Below are 20020 nucleotides of genomic sequence, written 5' to 3' on the forward strand. Positions count from 1 at the left end.
ATGTGGAGCAGACCAATCGCACAGGCAGGTGCTCAATAAATGCTGTGGCTGACTAAGGACCCCCTCTCTCAGCTGCTGTGACAGATCCCAGGCAGTATCCCAAAAGTGGCTGGAGCTGGGAGAGATACCAGGTCCACAGCCTCACATAAGCTATTTTTAATTCCAACTCCATGTCAAGTACACAGAAAGGCTGAGAAACGTGCCTGAAGTCACACAGCAGTTGGTGGCAGACTTGCTGTGTCTCCCGGTCACCTGGTCTGGGTTCTGTCAAATCTCTGGTTCTGTATAAATTCACAATGTGAGAAAGGAGCAAAGTTTGAAGTCAAAACGTTTAATCATGATCCAAGAGGCTAAGGGGACTTTGGGACAGTGGCAGGAAGACAGCGAGGCCCAAATGCTCCTGGTCCTGATGCTCAAATGCTCTGTAGGATCCCAGGGCAGGGCAGGCAGTGGGTTCCCATCCCCCTTCAGAGGAGACAAGGAGGCAGGGGTCCAGCTTTCCTAACAATGGGGGGTGTCTTTCCAGGCTACCTAGGAACACAGCCCTGCTGACCTGGAGAATGCAATAGAGAACAACTGATTTCTTTTTTTTTAAAGATTTTACTGGGGAAGGGGAACAGGACTTTATTGGGGAACAGTGTGTACTTCCAGGCCTTTTTTCCAAGTCAAGTTGTTGTCCTTTCAATCTTAGTTGTGGAGGGTGCTGTTCAGCTTCAAGTTGTTGTCCTTTCAGTCTTAGTTGTGGAGGGCGCAGCTCAGCTCCAGGTCTAGTTACTGTTGCTAGTTGCACGGGGTGCAACCCACCATCCCTTGCGGGGAACCGGCAACCTTGTGGTTGAGAGGACGCCCTCCAACCAACTGAGCCATCCCGGAGCTCAGCGGCAGCTCAGCTCAGGGTGCCGTGTTCAATCTTAGTTGCAGGAGGTAGAGCCCACCATCCCTTGTGGGACTCAAGGAATTGAACTGGCAACCTTGTGGTTGAGAGCCCGTGCTCCAACCAACAACTGAGCCATCTGGGAGGCAGCTCAGCTCAAGGTGCCGTGTTCAATCTTAGTTGCAGGGGGCAGAGCCCACCATCCCTTGCGGGACTCGAGGGATTGAACTGGCAACCTTGTGGTTGAGAGCCCACTGGCCCATGTGGGAATCGAACCGGCAGCCTTCGGAGTTAGGAGCATGGAGCTCTAACTGCCTGAGCCACCGGGCCACCCCCCCCCCACCTCCCCCCCCCCCCCCCCCCGAGAACGACTGATTTCATAAAGCCTGCTGATCCTGCGGGGCAGGAGGAAGGGATCAGGAAACAGCTTTGTAGCTCTGGTCACCACCAGAAGAGATGGCTAAATGTGGTGACCAGTTCCTAAGGAGGAGCAACCTGAGTCAGAAGTGGAGGGAATGAGAACTTAGCCAGTCAGCTCCTACTGTGGCCTCATCTGGAGCAAACTGGACATGCGGTGGGGGGGGGGGGGGAGCGTTGGGGTTGTCACGTTGTGTACTGCACCTCCTTCCTGATGCTGTCCTTTCTTCACCTCTTATAGGCGGCAGGTCAGCCCTAGGTGTAGCAGAGGGGAAGAGGGCCTCCAGGGAAGTACAGCTACCCGAAACTTGGGAGCAGAATCAAGGCAAGTGTGAAGGAGAACAGAGACGGTACCCAGGGCTCTGGCCTCAGAGCAGGGCTTTTTTTCTGTGGAAGAAATGCAGTGGCGTCATCTCCACCCCTTTCACCACCTCAGCCTCAGTCAAGGTGTCCATTAGAGGTCTATAGTATCCAGGAAACAAAGTCACCCCCCTCCATCCCCTTGTCTGCCTTTCCTGGGTTCCCCCAGATGGTTTGGTAAAGGTAAGAGGAGTGTAATAGAGGAGGTTCTACCTGGTGTTCCATCACGGGTGAGGCCTGGGAGAAGAGTTGGCTATGCAAACGCATCTTAGCTGCAATGGCCTCCGCTGAGGAGAAAACAGAGGATAGACTGGAGGCAGGTAGATGTTGGAGAGCTCTCAGGCTCCCAAGGAAGGAACGGGAATGTCTCAGAGACCTGAAGACACAGAAGGGCAGGGGGGTGGCAGGTGGGAACAGAATATTGTCTTATTCTGCTTGCTTATTCCTTGAGCTGAAGAGTGTTCCTGGGGTCCAGACAGGTAGCACAGGCAGCTTGGGGGTCACTCAGAGAGCAGCAGAAGAAAGAAAGGCCCATGCTGGGGTGATGTAAGCCTACGCTGAGGAGGGGGCTGCTCCTAACAGGAGACAGATGGAGCCAGTGTGGCCCATCACGTTGACCTTTTCCTCTGTGGATCCAGCTGACCTGGCCACGGGGAGGAGGCAGGTGGACGATACTCACTGAGGCAGGAGTTGTGGGAGAAGGATGCTTCCAGCCGCTCACACTCCTCCTGCAGGTTACCACTGCCTCTGCAGGTACAACTTAAGGCAACACTGGTGTTGTCATTGCTGACAAAGTTGGGGGTCATGGCAGTGCCTGTGGGGTGAAGAGGGGACTGTGAGGGCCTAGGCCAGCCCCGACCTCAGCTCCCACCCTCTCCCACCTGACTCAGGAGCATTCCATATGGGTTCAGTAGCCAGAGCATTCTCACACGCAGGGCTGGACAACCTGTGGGCTCCCTCCACGTATATCCCAGCCTCACCAATCAGCCCCGTGTATGCCAGCAGACATCTGGACTTGTCCGTAGCACAGGTCCCTCGGCCGTCCATGGAATGGCAGTGGGTCTGAAAATCTGCCAGGCGAGATCTGGAAGAAGGAAAATTTCAATGGTCCCTATTGAGGGTCTGGCCTGTAGACGTCACCTTGGTGTCTCTTTAGTTGACATGCCTGTCTTCATGCCAAATCCTCCTCTGCCTTTAGAACCTGGCCCAGGGCTTCCTCCACAGTGAAGCCTGCTCCAGTCACAATGAAATGCATTACCACTCCAGTCCCCACAACATACCACTCCAAATCCTAGGATTATGGAGTTTCTTCAACCTTGGTTTCCTCCACTATAGAGATAGTGGATTTCTGTGAGAATGAAATAAGAGAATGTGTGCATAGCATTTAGCATAGTGCCTGATACTTAAGTGTTCAAAAAATGTGAGATGTTGTTATTATTAACATTCATTCTATAATAGGTAAAGCTGGTTATCTTTGGATGATGGAATTATGAATATGTTTTTCTATTAATGTATACATTTCTACAGTTTTCCTTACATTTGCTTTGTTAGATTGGTGGTTTACTCTTCTGTCACCCCCACTCAAATGCAAACTCCTTGAAGAAAGGAACAATATCTTAAACATCTAGTCCAGCACTTGTTATGTAACAGTAATAGTAATAACTACCAGCACAACAATAGGCAGTATGGCAGAGGAGTTAGGAGCACAGACTCTTGGCCAGACTTCCTTCAGCCCAAACTTCATTAATAAACCTGACTTACCACCTGGGTGAACTTGAGCAAGTTATTTAACCTTTCTCTGCTGTGGTTCTTCATTTGTAAACTGAGGATGATAAGAAAATAAAAATAGCACTTATCTTGCAGGGTTCTTGTGAGGTTTCGATGACTTAATACATGATAAGTCCTTAAAACAGGACCTTGCCCATAGTAAGTAGTAAGTGTTAGTATTATGATTATTGAGAGCTCTGACAATGTAATATTTCACAGAAGGGGAAAGTGGGACTCAGAGGTTAAGTAACCTGCCCAAGGTTACAGAGAAGTGAGTGATAGAATCAGGTTACAAAACAAGGTTGGTGTGATTCCCGGTGTCAACAAATGTCACTTGAATGGATGATGACTTCAATTTGGTGAGTGTTTTGTCCAGAGAAGGCAGAAAAAAACCAGATGAGAATTTGGTTGGAGAAAATGTATCAAACACCTTACAAATCTTCATGCCCTTTGATTTGGTAATGGCCCTGGTAGCAACAAATCTGAAGTAATAATTAGATTTGTGCACAAAGATTGATGAATAAGAGTGATACTTATCGCAGCCTTATTTATAGCAATAAAGAAAGCAACCTAAATACCCAACACTAGAGGAATGATTAATTAAGGTATGGGGCATCCTTGGAATGGAATGGAATACGAGGTAGGCACTTAAAAATCAAGTTGGCAAAGGAGAGTAAGGGACACAATAAGCACACCATTTCTTGAGTACTTATCTGCACCAGTAAGTTAAGCACTCTACACAAATTACGTAATTTAACTCTCGCCCAAATCCTACGAGGTCTGCATTATTATCACAGTTTCTACACAGGACTAAGTGGAACTTTAGGTTAAGGGAAAGAATTTTGGGTTAAGTGATAGGCTCAAGGTCACACAGACCCAGGATTTCAATTCACGCCTGTCTGACTTCAGAGCGGCTCTTCACCACTACTATTCCATACTGCTTCCACAGGAAAATGCCCATGAACTATGTACCATACGTGCAAAAAAGATACAATATAAGATAGAAATATATTCCCAAAATGTCCAATTTGTTTATCTGTATACAAAAAAGACGGGAAGAAAATGCTCCCAAAGGTATGGTAGATAGATTATCTTCAGGTGACGATTCGGAGTGATATTTTTATACATTTTTCTATTTTCTGAAGTTTCTACACAAAGAAAAAACTATATATTACTTTTTTGAGAAAAGCATTTCAGAAAATATCGAAGGTAGCTGCATGGTGACGTCAGTGCACGGTCCCTGGCGGGCCAGCCCCAGCGCCGCACGGGAAGGCTGCCTGTTAGGAGTGGTGCACACCCTGCCCCCGCACCCAGCCCTCCGCACCTGCACAGGACGTCGGAGAGGCAGCGGTGCCGCAGGTCCAGGCAGTTGGGGGTCCCAGCCGGCAGCGCGCAGCTGGGGGCGATGGTGTTGCGCCGGCGCTGCCCGCAGCCCAGGTCGGACGGCGCGCACGGGCACAGCAGCAAGCTCTGCGCGTGGGGCTCCGAGGCCTTCTCGAAGAAGGTGCGGAGCTGCCGCTGGCAGGTGTGGCGCTGGCAGCGGGGGCCAGAGCACGCTTCCCCGTAGGCCTTGCGAAGCCGGCCACACTTGCCATTAAGAGTGCACAGCATGGCGAACTTGAGGCAGAGATCCCAATCTGTGGGGAGAGGGGTACCAAGTCGCTAGTCCTCCGTGACTTGGTGCCACTTCCCCAGCAGCCCCCTCCCCACCCTCTGCTTTAACAAGCCTGGTCGTAGGGGTAGGAAGACAGGGAGGACTGCCCTGAGTAAGCCACCCCTAATCGACGAACTATATCTGGTATCCTCCCCATATCCTGCTTCTCAGCTTGATTAGGTTCAAAAAAAAAAAAAAAAAAAAAAAAGCCATGCACTATCTAACGCTCATTTATCTAGAATTCAAGCAGCCAGAAAGCTCAAATAACCAAAACCCTTTCCAAAATCCTGTGCATTGAGTGAGATGTCATGGTGGAAATCATTGCCCAGAGACCCTACAACAATCTGAGGCACTTTCTGAACTGTCCGAAACAGACGCAACCCAATTCTATTTAGGATTTTTGTTTTGTGTTACATCTGTCTGTTCTGCTCAGTATTAATATCACCTGCATGTCTTTTACTGATTGATGCACCCATGAAAGTCTCCCACACTATTGAGTCTTAGGAAATTAGGGTGATATTTCTACTAACAGAATATTCCAGAAGTCAGAACCATGGAGTAACAGGAACAGGTAATTCCTGGGTTCCTGTCACTAAGAGTTTTGTTATATATAAATCTCTGTGCTTTTCTTCCAAATTTCTAGTACATAGGACTGTATAACAAAACTCACATCTTTCTTAAAAAGAGAGAGTGTGTGTAATCCATTATAATTAACACGACAGTTTCCCTTTCCTGAAAAACATACATCCTAGTTCTTGCCAGACCAAGTCACCCCTGAGGAGTTTCTCTCTCTCTCTAATCATTTTCCTGCCCAGCACCTCACCCATCCCATTAGAATGGTAGAAAACAAGCAATTTCCTAGTCTTCAGGGACAAAAAACTACTTTTGTGGCTGCCTTGGATGAGGATAAATACTCCATTTCAGCACATTTTTTTTCTGGGGCTGCTGCCACTCCCACCAAACCCTTTGTAGAGAGACCCACCTTTTGAAACCCAGGAGCCCTAATGGGCTCCCTTCAAATGCCTCCCTAATAACTATCGCTGTTTGATTACTCTGGTGAGACCAGACCATGCCCCACAGCGCAGACTCCCACCCTACACAAGGCTGCTTTAGTTACCTGGAAGGTGGAGGACTCTGTCCCCATACAAGCCCCCCCCGCTTGTGTTCCCCACCGGCCACCCCGCCTTCAGTGTTCAGGCCTGGTCCTCAGGCCCCAGCCTCTGTTTGCCCTCCACACCTGGTTTGAGCTTCTTCACTTTGTTGGGATTCATTTTCCAGGGTTTTCTGGTCACTGTGTCTTCGTAGGGGGAGACATCCAGCTCATAGTCACCTAGAGACAAGGTGAAGAGCACCTGAGGACAGGGCTGGGGGCAGGGGCAGGAGAGGCTGAGGCTGCTGAGTCAGACCTCAAAGCCCTGTGGAAAAAAGGGAAAGGCACAGTCTCTACCTAACTACTAACTGCAAGCTGTGCAGGGGTGAGGAAGAAAAACAGGGACATAAAGGTATAGGCTGGACTTGATGAACAAACTGGGTGTAGTAATAAGAACAGTAAAGCTACCATGTTGAACACACTGTGTGCTGGCCTCTATGATGTAAGTGAAAACAAAATTCATATATATATGGAAAGGGATAATGTATTGTATACCATGTTTCCCCGAAAATAAGACCTAGCCTCACCTGGTCTCTCTCCCGCCACAGGGGACCCCCTCCCCACAGAGTGCCGGATCATGAACAACTGTATCCAGGCCAGGAAGAATTAATATAAGACCTGGTCTTATTTTGCTATAATACAATAGTGGGTCTAATATAATATAATATAATACAATATAATATAATACCGGGTCTTATATTAATTTTTGCTCCAAAAGACGCATTAAAGCTGATTGTCCAGCTAGGTCTTATTTTCGGAGAAACATGGTGTATGATCTCATTTAATCCTCCTGAGAAGGCTGTGGGTAGGTAAAAGAAACAGGATGAGAGCGGTTAAGTTACTCAGACTCACATAAGCTAAGAAGTGGAGCTGAGGTTTGAAACCTGACTGCAGAATCCCCGCTCCTAACCACTAAACGTATTGCCTGTGGGCCTATAAGCAGGCAATGGGACTCTGTCTTGCTTTCTGTTGCTAGTGGAGAAGGGGCAGTGTTGGACTGTGTTCCAGGCCTGACCACTTGGCTATGCAGATGCATTGCATGCTGAGGAGATGGAAGGGAAGCCAGATCCCAATTGAACCTGACTGAGAAAAGCTGAGAAGGAAGAGACAGTGATCTCAAAGGAAACACATCTCTCTCAGTCCCCCCATGGGGCTGTGGGCTCTTTAAGGGGGCTTACTAGGTCTTATAAAATCACTGCATAGCTCATCTGCATGGTAGGCGCTCACTAGATGTTGATGAATAAATCTTTTTGGAAGAGAGAGAGGTGAGAGAGGTGAGCTTGCAGGTCTGTCACCCAACAAGCCTTTAGGAGGGAAGGAATACAGATGATGTCAGGCAAATAGGAGGGGATGAGAAGATCTGATTCTCTTAAGGGAAAAAGGGGAGGCAAGAGAATCCAAGTAGAAGTCTCAGGAGAAGTTCTGAAACAGAAGTGGTTAGGATGAGGAGTGGAAGGCAGGGGAACAGGAGTGCGGTAAGTTGTATTGCTGTTTGCATTATTTGCCACCCAGCCTGTGGGAAGATCGTACATCCCCACCTATTGCCATGTGGCTTTGAGGCCCTCTATGAGAGGAGTCTACTTTCCCATTCCACTGTAAGGCTTTGCCACATGACTTGCTTTGGCCTATGGATGGTGAGCTGCAGTGACGTAAATCACATCTGAGCAGAAGCTGTAAGAACCATCACATAGTTCTGCTGTTGCTCTCCCTCTACCAGCCTGGATCCCCAGATGAAGATGGGTAGAGCCAAGGCAAAGCCAACTCACGGAAGCTTGTAGTAGATGTGTAACGTCAGCAAGAAATACGTTTTTGCTGTTGAAAACCAGAGATTTGGGGGTTGTTACTGCAGCATTACCTAGCAAATTCTTATTAAAAATGCAATTGGTATCTGGAAGTGGAGTGCTGCAATAACAACAACAAAAATTAAATATATGGTATTGGCTTTGGGACAGAGCAGTGGGTAGTAAACTTGGAAGAAAGATGACGTACTGAACGAGCTCGTGCTTTAAAGGGAAGAAACTGAGAAACAGAATATTACTAGCATGACTTGATTGCTATTGGCTGCATTTGGCAAGGTACTCCAAGAAAGATAGAAGCTCACAGAAGAACTCGCCAATTTGCAAATAGTGAGGAAACAGAAAAGGGAGAATCCAGAAACTCTAGGACTTGCAGGATTAAGAGATGCAACTGCTTCTCATAGTCAAAGGGTAAAAGATAACATTGAAAAATGCTTTGAGTAATAAGGTCTATTACAACTCAGCTTTGGAACAAAGAGCAAATCAAATTTGTGGCTATCATGCCCTTTCTGGCGATTTCTCATTGATTACGATGGTATCCAGTAAATCCTGCCAGTTGTACAAACATGCTCAGGGAAAAAAGACTAGTGGCTCTCCCACAGAAGCCTGATAAGGGCAAGGTCATTCAGTCTAGAAAGAGATGCATGTCTTGAAAAGAATTATAGAAAAAGGCCACTACTCGCACAGGAGGTGACAGAAATCAAAGTATAAAAAGTAATTATGTTTTGAGACAGTTGTACTGCTAAGAGTCACCAGTTTGGATTAAAAGAGACTGTGACTATTTGAAACTTAAAATGCCCCAACATTCCTCAGATAGGAAGCAAGCTGAGAATGCTGTCTAGTCCCTGAGCAGGTCAGAGTCTCTAATGCCCTTTACAGGTGTGGCCAAAGAAAATACAGTGGGTCCTTGAATAATGTCATTTTGTTCAATGTTCTTTTGTTGTAATGTTGAGGGGAAAAAATCAATTCTCAGCCTGGGTCACTGTCTGTGTGGAGCTTGCATGTCCCCCATGTCTGCTTGGGTTTTCTATGGGCATTCCAGTTTCCTCCCACATCCCAAAGGTGTGCATATGCGGTGACTGGTGTGTCTAAGTTGCTCCAGCGTGTGTGTGAGTGTGTGTGTGTGTGTGTGTGTGTGTGTGTATGCAAGCGCATGTGCACGCACCCTGCAAGGGAAAGGCATCCTGTCCAGGGCTGGTTCCTGCCTTGCACCCTGAGCTGCTGGGATAGGCTCTGGCTATCCATGACCCTGAACTGGAATAGGGGGTTGGAACATAATTATCTTACTTGTATTTATTAATCTTTCTTAAATGTATGCATAGCTCACTTTCATTTCAATGTTTAATATTAGAAGTGTTTGGGTCTTTATTTAGAAGTTTGGCAATGTTTTTGAGACCAGAAATATGCCATAGGAACTTAACTCTTGTTTATATCAATTAGTCTGTGGTAAAATTGGTTTCATGATATGTTGTTTCACTTAAAGTCAGTTCCCAAGAATCTATCGATGACGGCGTTAAGTGAGGACTTAACTGTAATGGAAAAGAAGGACCTCCCAGAAAGCTGGGCCAAGAGTCCTGGATAGAGAAGCTTTCCCTTGGAGCAAAAACAGGGTCTTATTAAAGAACAACACCTGCTCCCAGGGGAGATGGCCCTGGTAACATTTGTCTAGCAGGACTTCAGAGTTACTATGAATCAAAGTCTGTTGTATGCCTCGAATCCCTCCCCTTTCTGAGAGTGTTTTTCGTGGTTCTCCTGTCCCTGTTCCATAATTGTATATTGAGTATGTATGGGAGGCAGATGACTTGTCTTTTTAGTCCATACATTTCTAGATCAAGAGGAGCCATATCCAGAGCTGATGTAGAAATCATCACAAGATCCTAGACTTGGAGCCTGATGTCGTGTTTGAATAGAACTCTTAGGGCATTTTCCTTGGAAAGTGGGTAGGCACATTTTGCTTGTGGAAAGGAAGAAAATGAATATTTTGATCAAGTGGTGGACTATGGAGATTGCATTATTGTTTCCACTCATTTTGCCCTCCCTGTAAGATTATATATCCTCACTTATTGCCATGTAGTTTTTAATGTCTCCCTGTGGGAAGAGTAAACCTCCCCTCCCCAGTGATGTCAGGCTTGTGTGCTATGTGATTTGTTTTGTCAATGGGATGTGAGCAGAGTATTTTATGTAATGGGATGTGAGCAGAGTGTTTTATGTATCTGAGCAGCTTTTAAATCCATAACATGGTTTTGCCTTTGCTCACTTCCCTCTGCTATGAGAAGGGAACATCCCAGATAGAGGCTGCACCTCCAAACTGGATCCCAGAATGAAGGGGGCACATGAAAGAGCCAACACGGACATGAGCAAAAACTAAACCTTTGTTTTGCAAGTCACTTCTTGTACAAGTAAACCTTTGTGGCTACAGCATAGTCCAGTAAAAGCTGACTAATACAGAGGGGTCCATGGGAAGAGTCAGAGGAAGCTCTTCTCTTTGGCTCTTCCAGTGCCCTCTTTTACCGTCTGCCTGACTAATAAGTATCCTTTCTGTTAAAGGCTGGACCAGGACACTGCCTCCCAGTCTCTCTGTACTTATGGATTACATTGTATTTGGAGCCTGTTTGTGGGTTAAGACCATTTTCCTCCACCTCCTTCTCCATACCCTTCTGTTCTAGGAGCTCCCAGGTTGGGCCTTCGCCTGGTTTGGAGCTCTGCCAAGAAGCAGCTACATGCCTTCAGGTAAGAAAGGGGGAAGTAGAAGGAAGAGAGGACAATGTTGGGGGACCCAAAAGGATACTGCCAATTCCTCCCTCCACCTCTTCCTGATGTCACATGCAGAGCTTCATTGTCATCAGTCAGAATCTACCATGGGGCTCACATGCTGATTAAAAAACAACACCCAAGTGCCACCTTCCCTAGCTTTGTCCACTCTAGGATGGGGCCTCACCAAGGCTGCGGGCAGGGTGAACGGTCCAGTAGATGTCCAGGCAGGCAGTTTGGTTCTTCATGCGCCGTTGGCATGTACAGCTCCTCAGGGAGCTATTCCTGAGGCGTTGTGCTACCTCCAAGCAGTCCTCAGAAACTGAAGGCTCCTCTGCAGGTGATAGGGTGCTTGTACTAGAGGTACAGGACTTCAGGTGGTGGTAGGTAGCATTGCAAGTGGGATCGGCCTGGCACTTCTTCCTCGCCTGGATACAGTTGTTCATGAGCTGCCCTTCTGTGGGGAGGGGGTCCCCTGTGGTGGGAGAGAGACCAGGTGAGGCTCACATAAGGTCAGAATAGCTACCTGGGAGTACCACGTCCTAAGGTGAGGTTGGGGGGATTCCAGGTGAAGCCTTAGGCAGGAAGGTCTTGGGGGAACACACAAAAGGCCTTTAGGAACAAGTGTCAGGAGAAAGAAGCCTAGCAGGAGTGGAGAGTCTGCAGCTGTCATGATCTGGACAGAATAGATCAGGCCCAAGAAGAGGTGGGGGTCTCAAGAGAGGCTACTCAGCCTCCAGGGAGGGGGAGGCGGACAGGTGTTTGAAGCGGAGCCTGATGACCCTTCCAGGCACAGATACCAGTGCGTTGGGCAGAGCTATGTCATGGGCAGGGCTAGCCTCATAACCGGAGAGCTGACAACATGCATGGGCATGCTCAGTGAGAGTTAGCGACAAATCTGAGTCATTTAAAATATGCCTTACGGTGGGAACTGCTTAGGGTTGGAGTGCGGAGCTTTTACTGATTCTGTCACTCAGTCAGGAATTCCAAGGTTAGAGCTCAGTTCCAGAGAAAGGCCTTCCATCCTAGGACTTAGGGTCACTATCAAGAGGTAACATACCATCATCCCCCCAGTTTTTCAAGGCAAAACATCTACAAGTCATTCATAATTCTCTCTCTCCTTCACATCCTAGTTCAATCCAACAAGTCCTGTCAACTCCACAGCATATTTGGAATCTGTCCACTTCTCTCCACATCTGTTATTACTACTTCCTTAGCTCCAGCCACCATTAACTCTTGTCTGAACTACTGCCAAGATTCCTTGATTCTGGGTGGCCGGATGACTCAGTTGGTTAGAGCGCAAGCTCTGAACAACAGGGTTGCTGGTTCGATTCCCACGTGGGCCAGTGAGCTTTGCCCTCCACAATTAGATTGAAGAAAACAAGCTGCTGCTGAACACTCGGTGGGGCAGCCGGATGGCTCAGTTGGTTAGAGCGTGAGCTCTCAACAACAAGGTTGCGGGTTCGATTCCCACATGGGATGGTGGGCTGTGCCCCCTGCAACAAAGATTAAAAATGGCGACTGGACTTGGAGCTGAGCTGTTCCCTCCACAACTAGATTGAAGGACAGCTACTTGGAGCTGATGGGCCCTGGAGAAACACACTGATCACCAGAATAAGATTAGTTAACACACCCTTCACCTCACAGAGTTACTATTTGGTTGTTGTTGCAGCCATCTTTTTTAATGACTTTTTTTTAGGCTGGAAAACATTTTTATTAAGGTAAAATTCATGCAACATAAAATTAACCATCCTAAAGGCTACAATTAAATGGCATTTAGTACATGCATGATTGTTGTAAATCATCACCTCCACCTAATTCCAATACATTTTTATTACCCCAAAAGGAAATCCTCACTTTAATGGGAAATCCACACACCATTCTACTTTCCTCCTAGTCTCTGGCAACCACTAAACTGCTTTCTGTCTGTCTCTACAGATTTCCCTAGACATTAAAATGTAAATAGAATCATACAATATGTAATCTTTTTTAAATTTATTTTTTTGTTGGAAGCAGCGTGTTTCTCCAGGGCCCATCAGCTCCAAGTCGTTGTCCTTCAATCTAGTTGTAGAAGGCGTACTTCAGCTCCAAGACCAGTTGCCTTTTTCTTTCTTTCTTCTTCTTTTTTTTTTAAAGATTTTATTGGGGAAGGGGAACAGGACTTTATTGGGGAACAGTGTGCACTTCCAGGACTTTTCTCCAAGTCAAGTTGTTGTCCTTTCAATCTTAGTTGTGGAGGGCGCAGCTCAGCTCCAGGTCCAGTTGCCGTTGCTAATTTCAGGGGGCACAGCCCACCATCCCTTGCGGGAGTCAAACCAGCAACCTTGTGGTTGAGAGGACACGCTCCAACCAACTGAGCCATCCGGGAGCTCAGCAGCAGCTCAGCTCAAGGTGCCGTGTTCAATCTTAGTTGCAGGGGGCAGAGCCCACCATCCCTTGCGGGACTCGGAGGAGTTGAACCTGCAACCTTGTGGTTGAGAGCCCACTGGCCCATGTGGGAATCGAACTGACAGCCTTCGGAGTTAGGAGCACGGAGCTCTAACCGCCTGAGCCACCGGGCCGGCCCTCCAGTTGCCTTTTTCAATCTTTAGTTGCAGGGGGGCGCAGCCCACCATCCTATGTGGGAATTGAACCAGCAACCTTGTTGTTGAGAGCTTGTGCTCTAATCAACTGAGCCATCCGGCCGCCCCTACAATACATAATCTTTTATATTTGGCTTCTTTCATCTATAATAACATACTGTTTTTGAGGTTCATCCACATTGTAGCATGTAACAAGTACTTCATTCTTTTTAAAATGGATGAATACTATTTCATTGTATGAATATACCACATTTTGTTTATCCACATATCAGTTGATGAATATCAACTGGGGTTGTTTCCTTTTGTTGTTGTGAACTGTGCTGCCACGCACATTCATGTACACGTATTTGCTTCAATATTTGTATTTAATTCTTTGGGTGTACGCGTATACCTAGGAGGGGACTGCTGGGGCATATGGTAATTCAATGTTTAATTTTTTGAGAAACCACCAAATTGTTTTCCATAGTGGCTGCACCATTTTACATTCCCACCAGTAATGTACAAGGGTTGCAATTTCTCCATATACTTGCTGACTCTTGTTATTTTCCTGTGTTTTAAATAGCCATCTTAATGGGTGTGAAGTGGTATCACATTGTGGTTTTCATTTGCATTTCCCTAACAACTAATGATGTTGAGCACATTTTCATGTGCTTGTGAGCCACTTGTATGTTTGGTAATAAATTATTTTGTTGACGTATAGCATACAGAAGAGTGCACAAATCAAAAATGCACAGTTCAATGAATTTCAAATTGAATATGCCTACTTAACCAGACCCCAGATAAAGGACCAGAACATTGCCAGCACTCCAGAAACCCTTTGCCAGTCACCATCCCCTCAAGGAAACCAGCCTCTTTATTTCTAACATTAGAGATTAATTTTTCCTGTCTTTCAATCATGCAACATGTGCTTTTGGTGTCTTGGCTTCTTTAGCTCAACATTACGTTTATGCAATTCACCCACACTGTTAAGTATAGTTGTAAGTAGCTTATTTTCGCTGCTGTATAGCATTCCATTGTGTGAATGCAACAATTCTAATGCTGATTGGCGTTACATGGGATCAGCTCATTTCTCTGCTTAAAGTGCTCCAGTAGTTTCCACTGCACTTAGGTTAAGATCTAGTTTATATACCCTGGTTTACAAAGCCTTGTGAGACCCGGTCCTGGCCCACTTTTCTAACCTCACCTCCTAGCCCTTTCTTCCTCTCCCACTTCCCTCTAACCACACTGGCCTTCTCTGTGGTTGCCACTACCCAAGACAAGCTTGTATCCACCTTAGGGTTTTTGCCCTAGTCTTTCTTTGTGCTTGGAATGCTCTTCTCTGTGATCTTCACATGGCTGTCCAGCTGTCCTCTTCTGGTCATTCAGTTTGCAGTTTAAATGACATCTCAGAAAGGACATCCCCAACCAACCGTTGTGAAATAACCTTCTAGCAACTCTAACACATTATTACTCCGATTCTCTGCATAGCACTTATTACCACTTGATTTTTTTTACTTGATTTTTTCTGATTATCTCCCCCTTTAGACTTCCATGTCTCTCTTATGACTGTTCTGTCACCAGTGCCAAGAACACTGCTTGTTCTTTGTGAGCTCCTGCTATTGAAGAAATAACCAGATAACAGAGACATCCTGTGAGCCACCTCTATAATTTATCTGGGCTCTTTTCGTCTCCTTACAATCAGAGACCCAAAATTAGGAGGGGCCTCAGAGTTTAGTTAGTCCAACCTCCTCTTCCAGTCACCTGTAATCAATTAGATTACTCAGTAAAATGCAGATTTCTGAGCTCCATCCCAGAATTACTGAATCAGAATCTCTGGTGATAAAGCTTGAGAATCTGAATTTCAGGAAGTTCACCAGAGAGTAGCTTGAGAATTGGTGCCATATCCAATGCATAAATAAAGGCAGTCTCAGTAGTAACGATTTTTCCTTTTGCTTCAGGCTCCAATATGCCTCAGCAGGACATTGTTACTCTTTCTATTTAAAATTTTGATATTCTGTTCATCATGAATTTGGAAGCATTAATTTTGATTTTTAAAAATATTGCATTAAAGTATTCTTTATCTTGACTGCTGAGTTTCTTGGCACCCTCTTCACTCACCTTACCTTAGTCCCAGCCCTGCCTAGGATATTTTACTTCACTTTCTGGACCTTAATTTCTCAAATGTAAAATGAGGAGATTGGATTAAATCAAAATTTCTCAGTGGAGAGGATGGAGAAGAGAAAGGTTAGGCCCCTTTAGGGGTATATCAGAATTTTCAAAGGAAATGTATGGTTCAAAAAGCATATTTGAGGGGCAGGCGGATGGCTCAGTTGGTTAGAGCGTGAGCTCTCAACAACAAGGTTTGCGGTTCAATTCCCACATGGGATGGTGGGCTGTGTCCCCTGCAACTAAAGATTGAAAGCAGCAACTAGATTTGGAGCTGAGCTGCGCCTTCTACAACTAGATTGAAGGACAATGACTTGGAGCTGATAGCCCTGGAGAAACACACTGTTCCCCAATATTCCCCAATAAAAATATTCTTTTAAAAAAAGCATATTTAATAATTTTATATGTTGAAGATAAAAAAACAGCTTTTGAAGTTTCAAAAAAATTATTTAAGGAAGGCACAAGATTTTTATCTTTACCAAAAAGGGGACATGAATTTAAACAGTTTGAGAAATAAAATGTTTCAGATGTTACTTCTGGTAGGCACCCAGTAAGTACTTGCTGAAAGAAATGTAGCAGGTCCAAGTCTTATTGCTTTAAATGGACTAAATATTGAGTTGTAACAATTTTCAAAAGTAAACCTCTCTAATTTTTTTATCTGATAGTTCACCAATTCTGAGCAGTGGTAGATTTAGGGGCATTGCAGCTCAGAAGATGATAGGGGGCCACATTAAATTTCCTCATGACACGGTGGGGCTTGTTCCACTTAATTGGTTAATGAAGATTATTTAATATTTACCCCTGATCCTGACATGCAGCCATACCACTAGCATTAGTGAAATTTCCTGGGTCGTCAAATCAAATCAAATCAGTGATGTCTCGCTGCCCTGATTTATTGAGGGAGTCATTCGGTACAAACTAGTCCTTTCCCTCCTTCCTTCCATACCTGTCTTGCAGCCAAGATTACGTTTCTCCAGTACTGACCCTGTGGGCTGAGATCACCAGTCTACACGCGCTCTCTGCCTCAGGATTCCCTCCATGCAGGCTCTGGGCAGGAGCCCAACGATGGGATTCCACACACCGGTCCTACTCCCAAAGCCCATGAGCACATTCCCTGGGATCATGGATCCCAGGCTGCCCTTCCTTGGGGGAATGACATGGTTCTAAACCCAGACCTTGAATTACATATTCCATAAAACACCTGTGTATCTATAATTGGGGAAGGCACTGTGCTGGTCAGCTTTCAGGGGAAGGCCGTCTTGCCCAATAGGAGTTTTCTCCTCTAATTAAAATAGTTAACAAAAACTATATCCTGAAGGGAGTAGGCTGGTGCTGAGCAATATTCTCAGCAATACAACCACATAACGATGTTGGCATGTTCTGGCAGTAGCTTACAACCCTAATTTTGACAAGGCAGTTCTAAGGAAAACTCCGTTTTCTTTATCTGTACCCAGCGTCCACATCCCTAGTCCTTACAGGGGTAGAAGAGATGAAGCCCGCATGGAGCAAATGGAGCGCTGCTTCCGATTCTCCCCGCCCCCAGACATGCTGTCCTGGAAGTGGCCTGGCAGCTGGTAGTTCTGTGATGGTGCAGACGCACCTCAAAAGAGGGACGAGGGAAAAGCTGGAGCAAGGAGATGCTGGGGTGCCCTGGCCACTGCTGGCACTCCATCTGCAACAGCTCAGACACTATTAGGCATGGAACCCACTTCTTCCCGCACCCCAGGCTCCCTTATCTAGTTCCCCAGGCTCAGAGGGACAGACGCCTGGGACCAGGTGGCAGTGTGGTGTCTGAGCCCTCTGGGTAGAGGCAACCGGGGTCCTGCCTACACGGTCCCCTCCGCTCCCCTTAACACCCTGTCCGTATTGGGCTCTGTGTACCCACAGACGACACTCACCGGCTCCGGGCAGTAGCGGCAGTGGTGGCAGCAACAGCAGCAGGAGTACAGGTGGCGGTGGTCGCGGGTTCCGGGGGCGAGCCATGGCGGGGAGCGCACGCTGGTGTCCACCCTCGGGGCGCTCTGTCTGCACGGGGTGCCGGGCTCCCCTCGCTCCTCGAACTGGAGCTCTGTGTGCCGGGGGCACCTCCCACCGCCGTCTCCCGCCCCTCCTCGCAAGCGGCGCCGACACTCTCCCACCAGGGTCCTGGGCGCCGCCCTCCAACTCCAAGCGGACTACACCACGCGTCTTCTACTGGACGGAGAAAGCGGCCGGGGTGGGGGCGAGGGAGCACAAGTGCCCCAGGAGGGGCACGGAAGACCGTGCTCTACCAGGTCCGCCCACCTGTCGTCGGCCGCCCAGGCCACTTAGGGAAGAATTCGGCCTGAGACGTTGGGGAAGCTGCCGCTGGAGACTCGCCATCTGGGGCATCCCCATCTCTATCCAAAAAAGCACCCTTTCGCACACCCCCACTGCACTACCACCACAAAATGAAATCTGGTGACAAAATTTGAATAAACCCGCACAAGGGCATTTCTAGTATATTTTTTTCTTAGGATTTGCACACATCTATGATTTCATTTTCCTCTCATAAGTATCTTAAAGGGTAAGATTCATTCATTGCCTTTCACCCCCAAGATTTTGTAAAGATGGGTACCAGACAGGTGAAATTGCTTTGCTGGGAGCAGACCAGGGGCCAGATCCCAGGACCTCTGCCAGACTAGACTCCAATCAAATTCGGCCCCTTCAGTGTCATGAGGGTGGATGGAAGGATTAAACCCCCTACCCCCAGACTAAATAGCAGGGATTCCCCTGGAAGAAAGGCAAGATCACTGAGGAAGTTGACTAGCGAGACCATTTAGGAGCCTCATCATTTTAAATAGCTAGGAAACACCAAAGCACCCAGAGCCCAGGATTTCTATCCAGAGCCACAAGGGTATTTATTGGGCCTAGGGCTGATTCCCACCTGCTCCCAGGGTAAAGATAGAGGCAAAAGGAGTTGAATGAGAACTAAGCAGTGCTCAGAAAGAAAAAGAGGTTGATGAAAGGACGTAGAGTGTTTCATCCCCTAACTCTCCAACCAAGCCCTTTCACTGCCACAGCCAACCTGGCGGAGGTCCAGGAGGGAGGGTATTGAGAAGCGCAATATAAACCTTTGAGATTTATTGGCTGCTGCTTCTGAATATGGCCATCCTGCTGTGGCCTCTGGGGGGCATTTGCAGATGTAATCAGCCCAGAAAGAGAGTCATTCCAGCCAGGGGTGTAAATCACCCTTCACAAAGCTAGGAGAGAGACATGTGGGCCTAGATAAGGAAGGAGACTGAGGTGGCCTCTTGTGCCCTTTCCTCCCTTCTCCTGCCCAAGGGGAGCTGGTGCCTGAGCTGTAATGCACTTTAAATGGAGTTTGTGCTTCATTTTAATCTATATCTTCTCTGCTAGTCTTACAGAACTGTGAAAGTGAACATCTGGCTACTCAGCTTTTGCACAGGGCCTGTGTTCCCCCAGCTCTACCCTACTTTTAATGTACCTTTCCCAATGTACCTCCCCTCCGGTAAGGTTAGAAAGCCTGTACCTGGGGAGCTAATAGCCCCCACTTTCCACTCTGACAACAGTTTCAAAATGGAGTTTTGGGAAAGAGCTGAGACCTACAAGTCAACAAGGATGTGGTATGGTAAAGGGGTGCCACCTCTGCTCTCCTCTCTTTCAGCAACAAAGCCAAATCAAGTTTAGGGTCGGAGGGTAAGTTGGGGAAAGGCGTTTGCTCAGGGTGCCTACTCAAAGTCTACTCAATGCTATCCCCATGGAATGAATGGACCAGGAATGGAATGAGGTCAAACTGAAGGGCTGAGAGCAATGCCCAAATCCACCTGCAAGAGATCAACCTTTTTGTGAGAGTAAATGAGATGCCCGACGCATATTTTGGGGCACTGGGGTAGAGAGCCTGACATCACTGGGCCTTGAATGAGGAATGGTAACCAAAGATAGGGGAGGGTTGAGGAAGCCTCTGCAAATAAATATGACTCCAAGACTAATATTGACAGCTCTTGCAGCACACCCTCCCCCCACCAACCATGTTCTTTATGACTGCCAACACCTGCTAGATAAGCAGCATTGCCGCTGGGAACCTTGTGGATAATGACAAATGAGCCAGTCCTTTCTACAAAGATGATGTTACTCAGCCATCATTCAATTCAATAATGTCTTTTGAGACTGATTATGGGTCCAGCTTTGTGCCAGGTACAAAAATGGTTAAGACACAAACCCTGCCATGGCAGGCATTGCAATCCACTGATCGGGGCTCCAAGGTCCAAAAACCCTGTACCTTACTCCTCTTTGACTTGTAATCTTAGTTCTCGGCTTTCTATCCAGCCTTCTTTCAGAGTTAAACTTTACTTCCTGCTGCGACCCTAACCCAGGATATCAGCAATACAGTGAATAATAGTTAAGAGCATGAGCTTTACAGACTGCCTGGGTTCAAAGGCCACTTCCAACACATGCTGGGTGACCTAGGCACATCACTTGGTTTTTCTATGCTTCAGTTTCTTCACCTGCAAAATTAATGATAACAGTATCTACTTTATATAA

The 20020-nt window shown here is 46.9% G+C and overlaps 1 protein-coding gene across 1 annotated transcript; it reads right to left on the reverse strand.

Moving 5' to 3' along the window:
• Nucleotides 1-310: 310 nt before the first annotated feature.
• On the reverse strand, nucleotides 311-17873 carry GFRA3 (GDNF family receptor alpha 3). The gene is made up of 8 exons (XM_019740198.2): nucleotides 17395-17873; nucleotides 10957-11244; nucleotides 6310-6402; nucleotides 4743-5055; nucleotides 2632-2735; nucleotides 2331-2465; nucleotides 1865-1938; nucleotides 311-1678 (listed from the first exon to the last, which is right to left on the reverse strand). The coding sequence occupies exons 1-8, from the start codon at nucleotides 17477-17479 to the stop codon at nucleotides 1589-1591; spliced, it is 1182 nt and encodes a 393-aa protein (XP_019595757.2). The 5' UTR covers nucleotides 17480-17873; the 3' UTR covers nucleotides 311-1588.
• Nucleotides 17874-20020: the final 2147 nt, after the last annotated feature.

This window comes from Rhinolophus sinicus, linkage group LG10, assembly GCF_036562045.2.
Source record: "Rhinolophus sinicus isolate RSC01 linkage group LG10, ASM3656204v1, whole genome shotgun sequence".
Lineage (NCBI taxonomy): Eukaryota > Metazoa > Chordata > Mammalia > Chiroptera > Rhinolophidae > Rhinolophus > Rhinolophus sinicus.

Coding starts and splice junctions, on each gene's coding strand:
- GFRA3 (XM_019740198.2), bottom strand. CDS start 17,479: ATGGCTCGCCCCCGGAACCCGCGACCACCGCCACCTGTACTCCTGCTG. Junction 2,466..2,631: donor GGCATACACGGGGCTGATTG/GTGAGGCTGGGA, acceptor TTCACCCCACAG/GCACTGCCATGACCCCCAAC. Junction 1,939..2,330: donor CTCCCACAACTCCTGCCTCA/GTGAGTATCGTC, acceptor TTTTCTCCTCAG/CGGAGGCCATTGCAGCTAAG.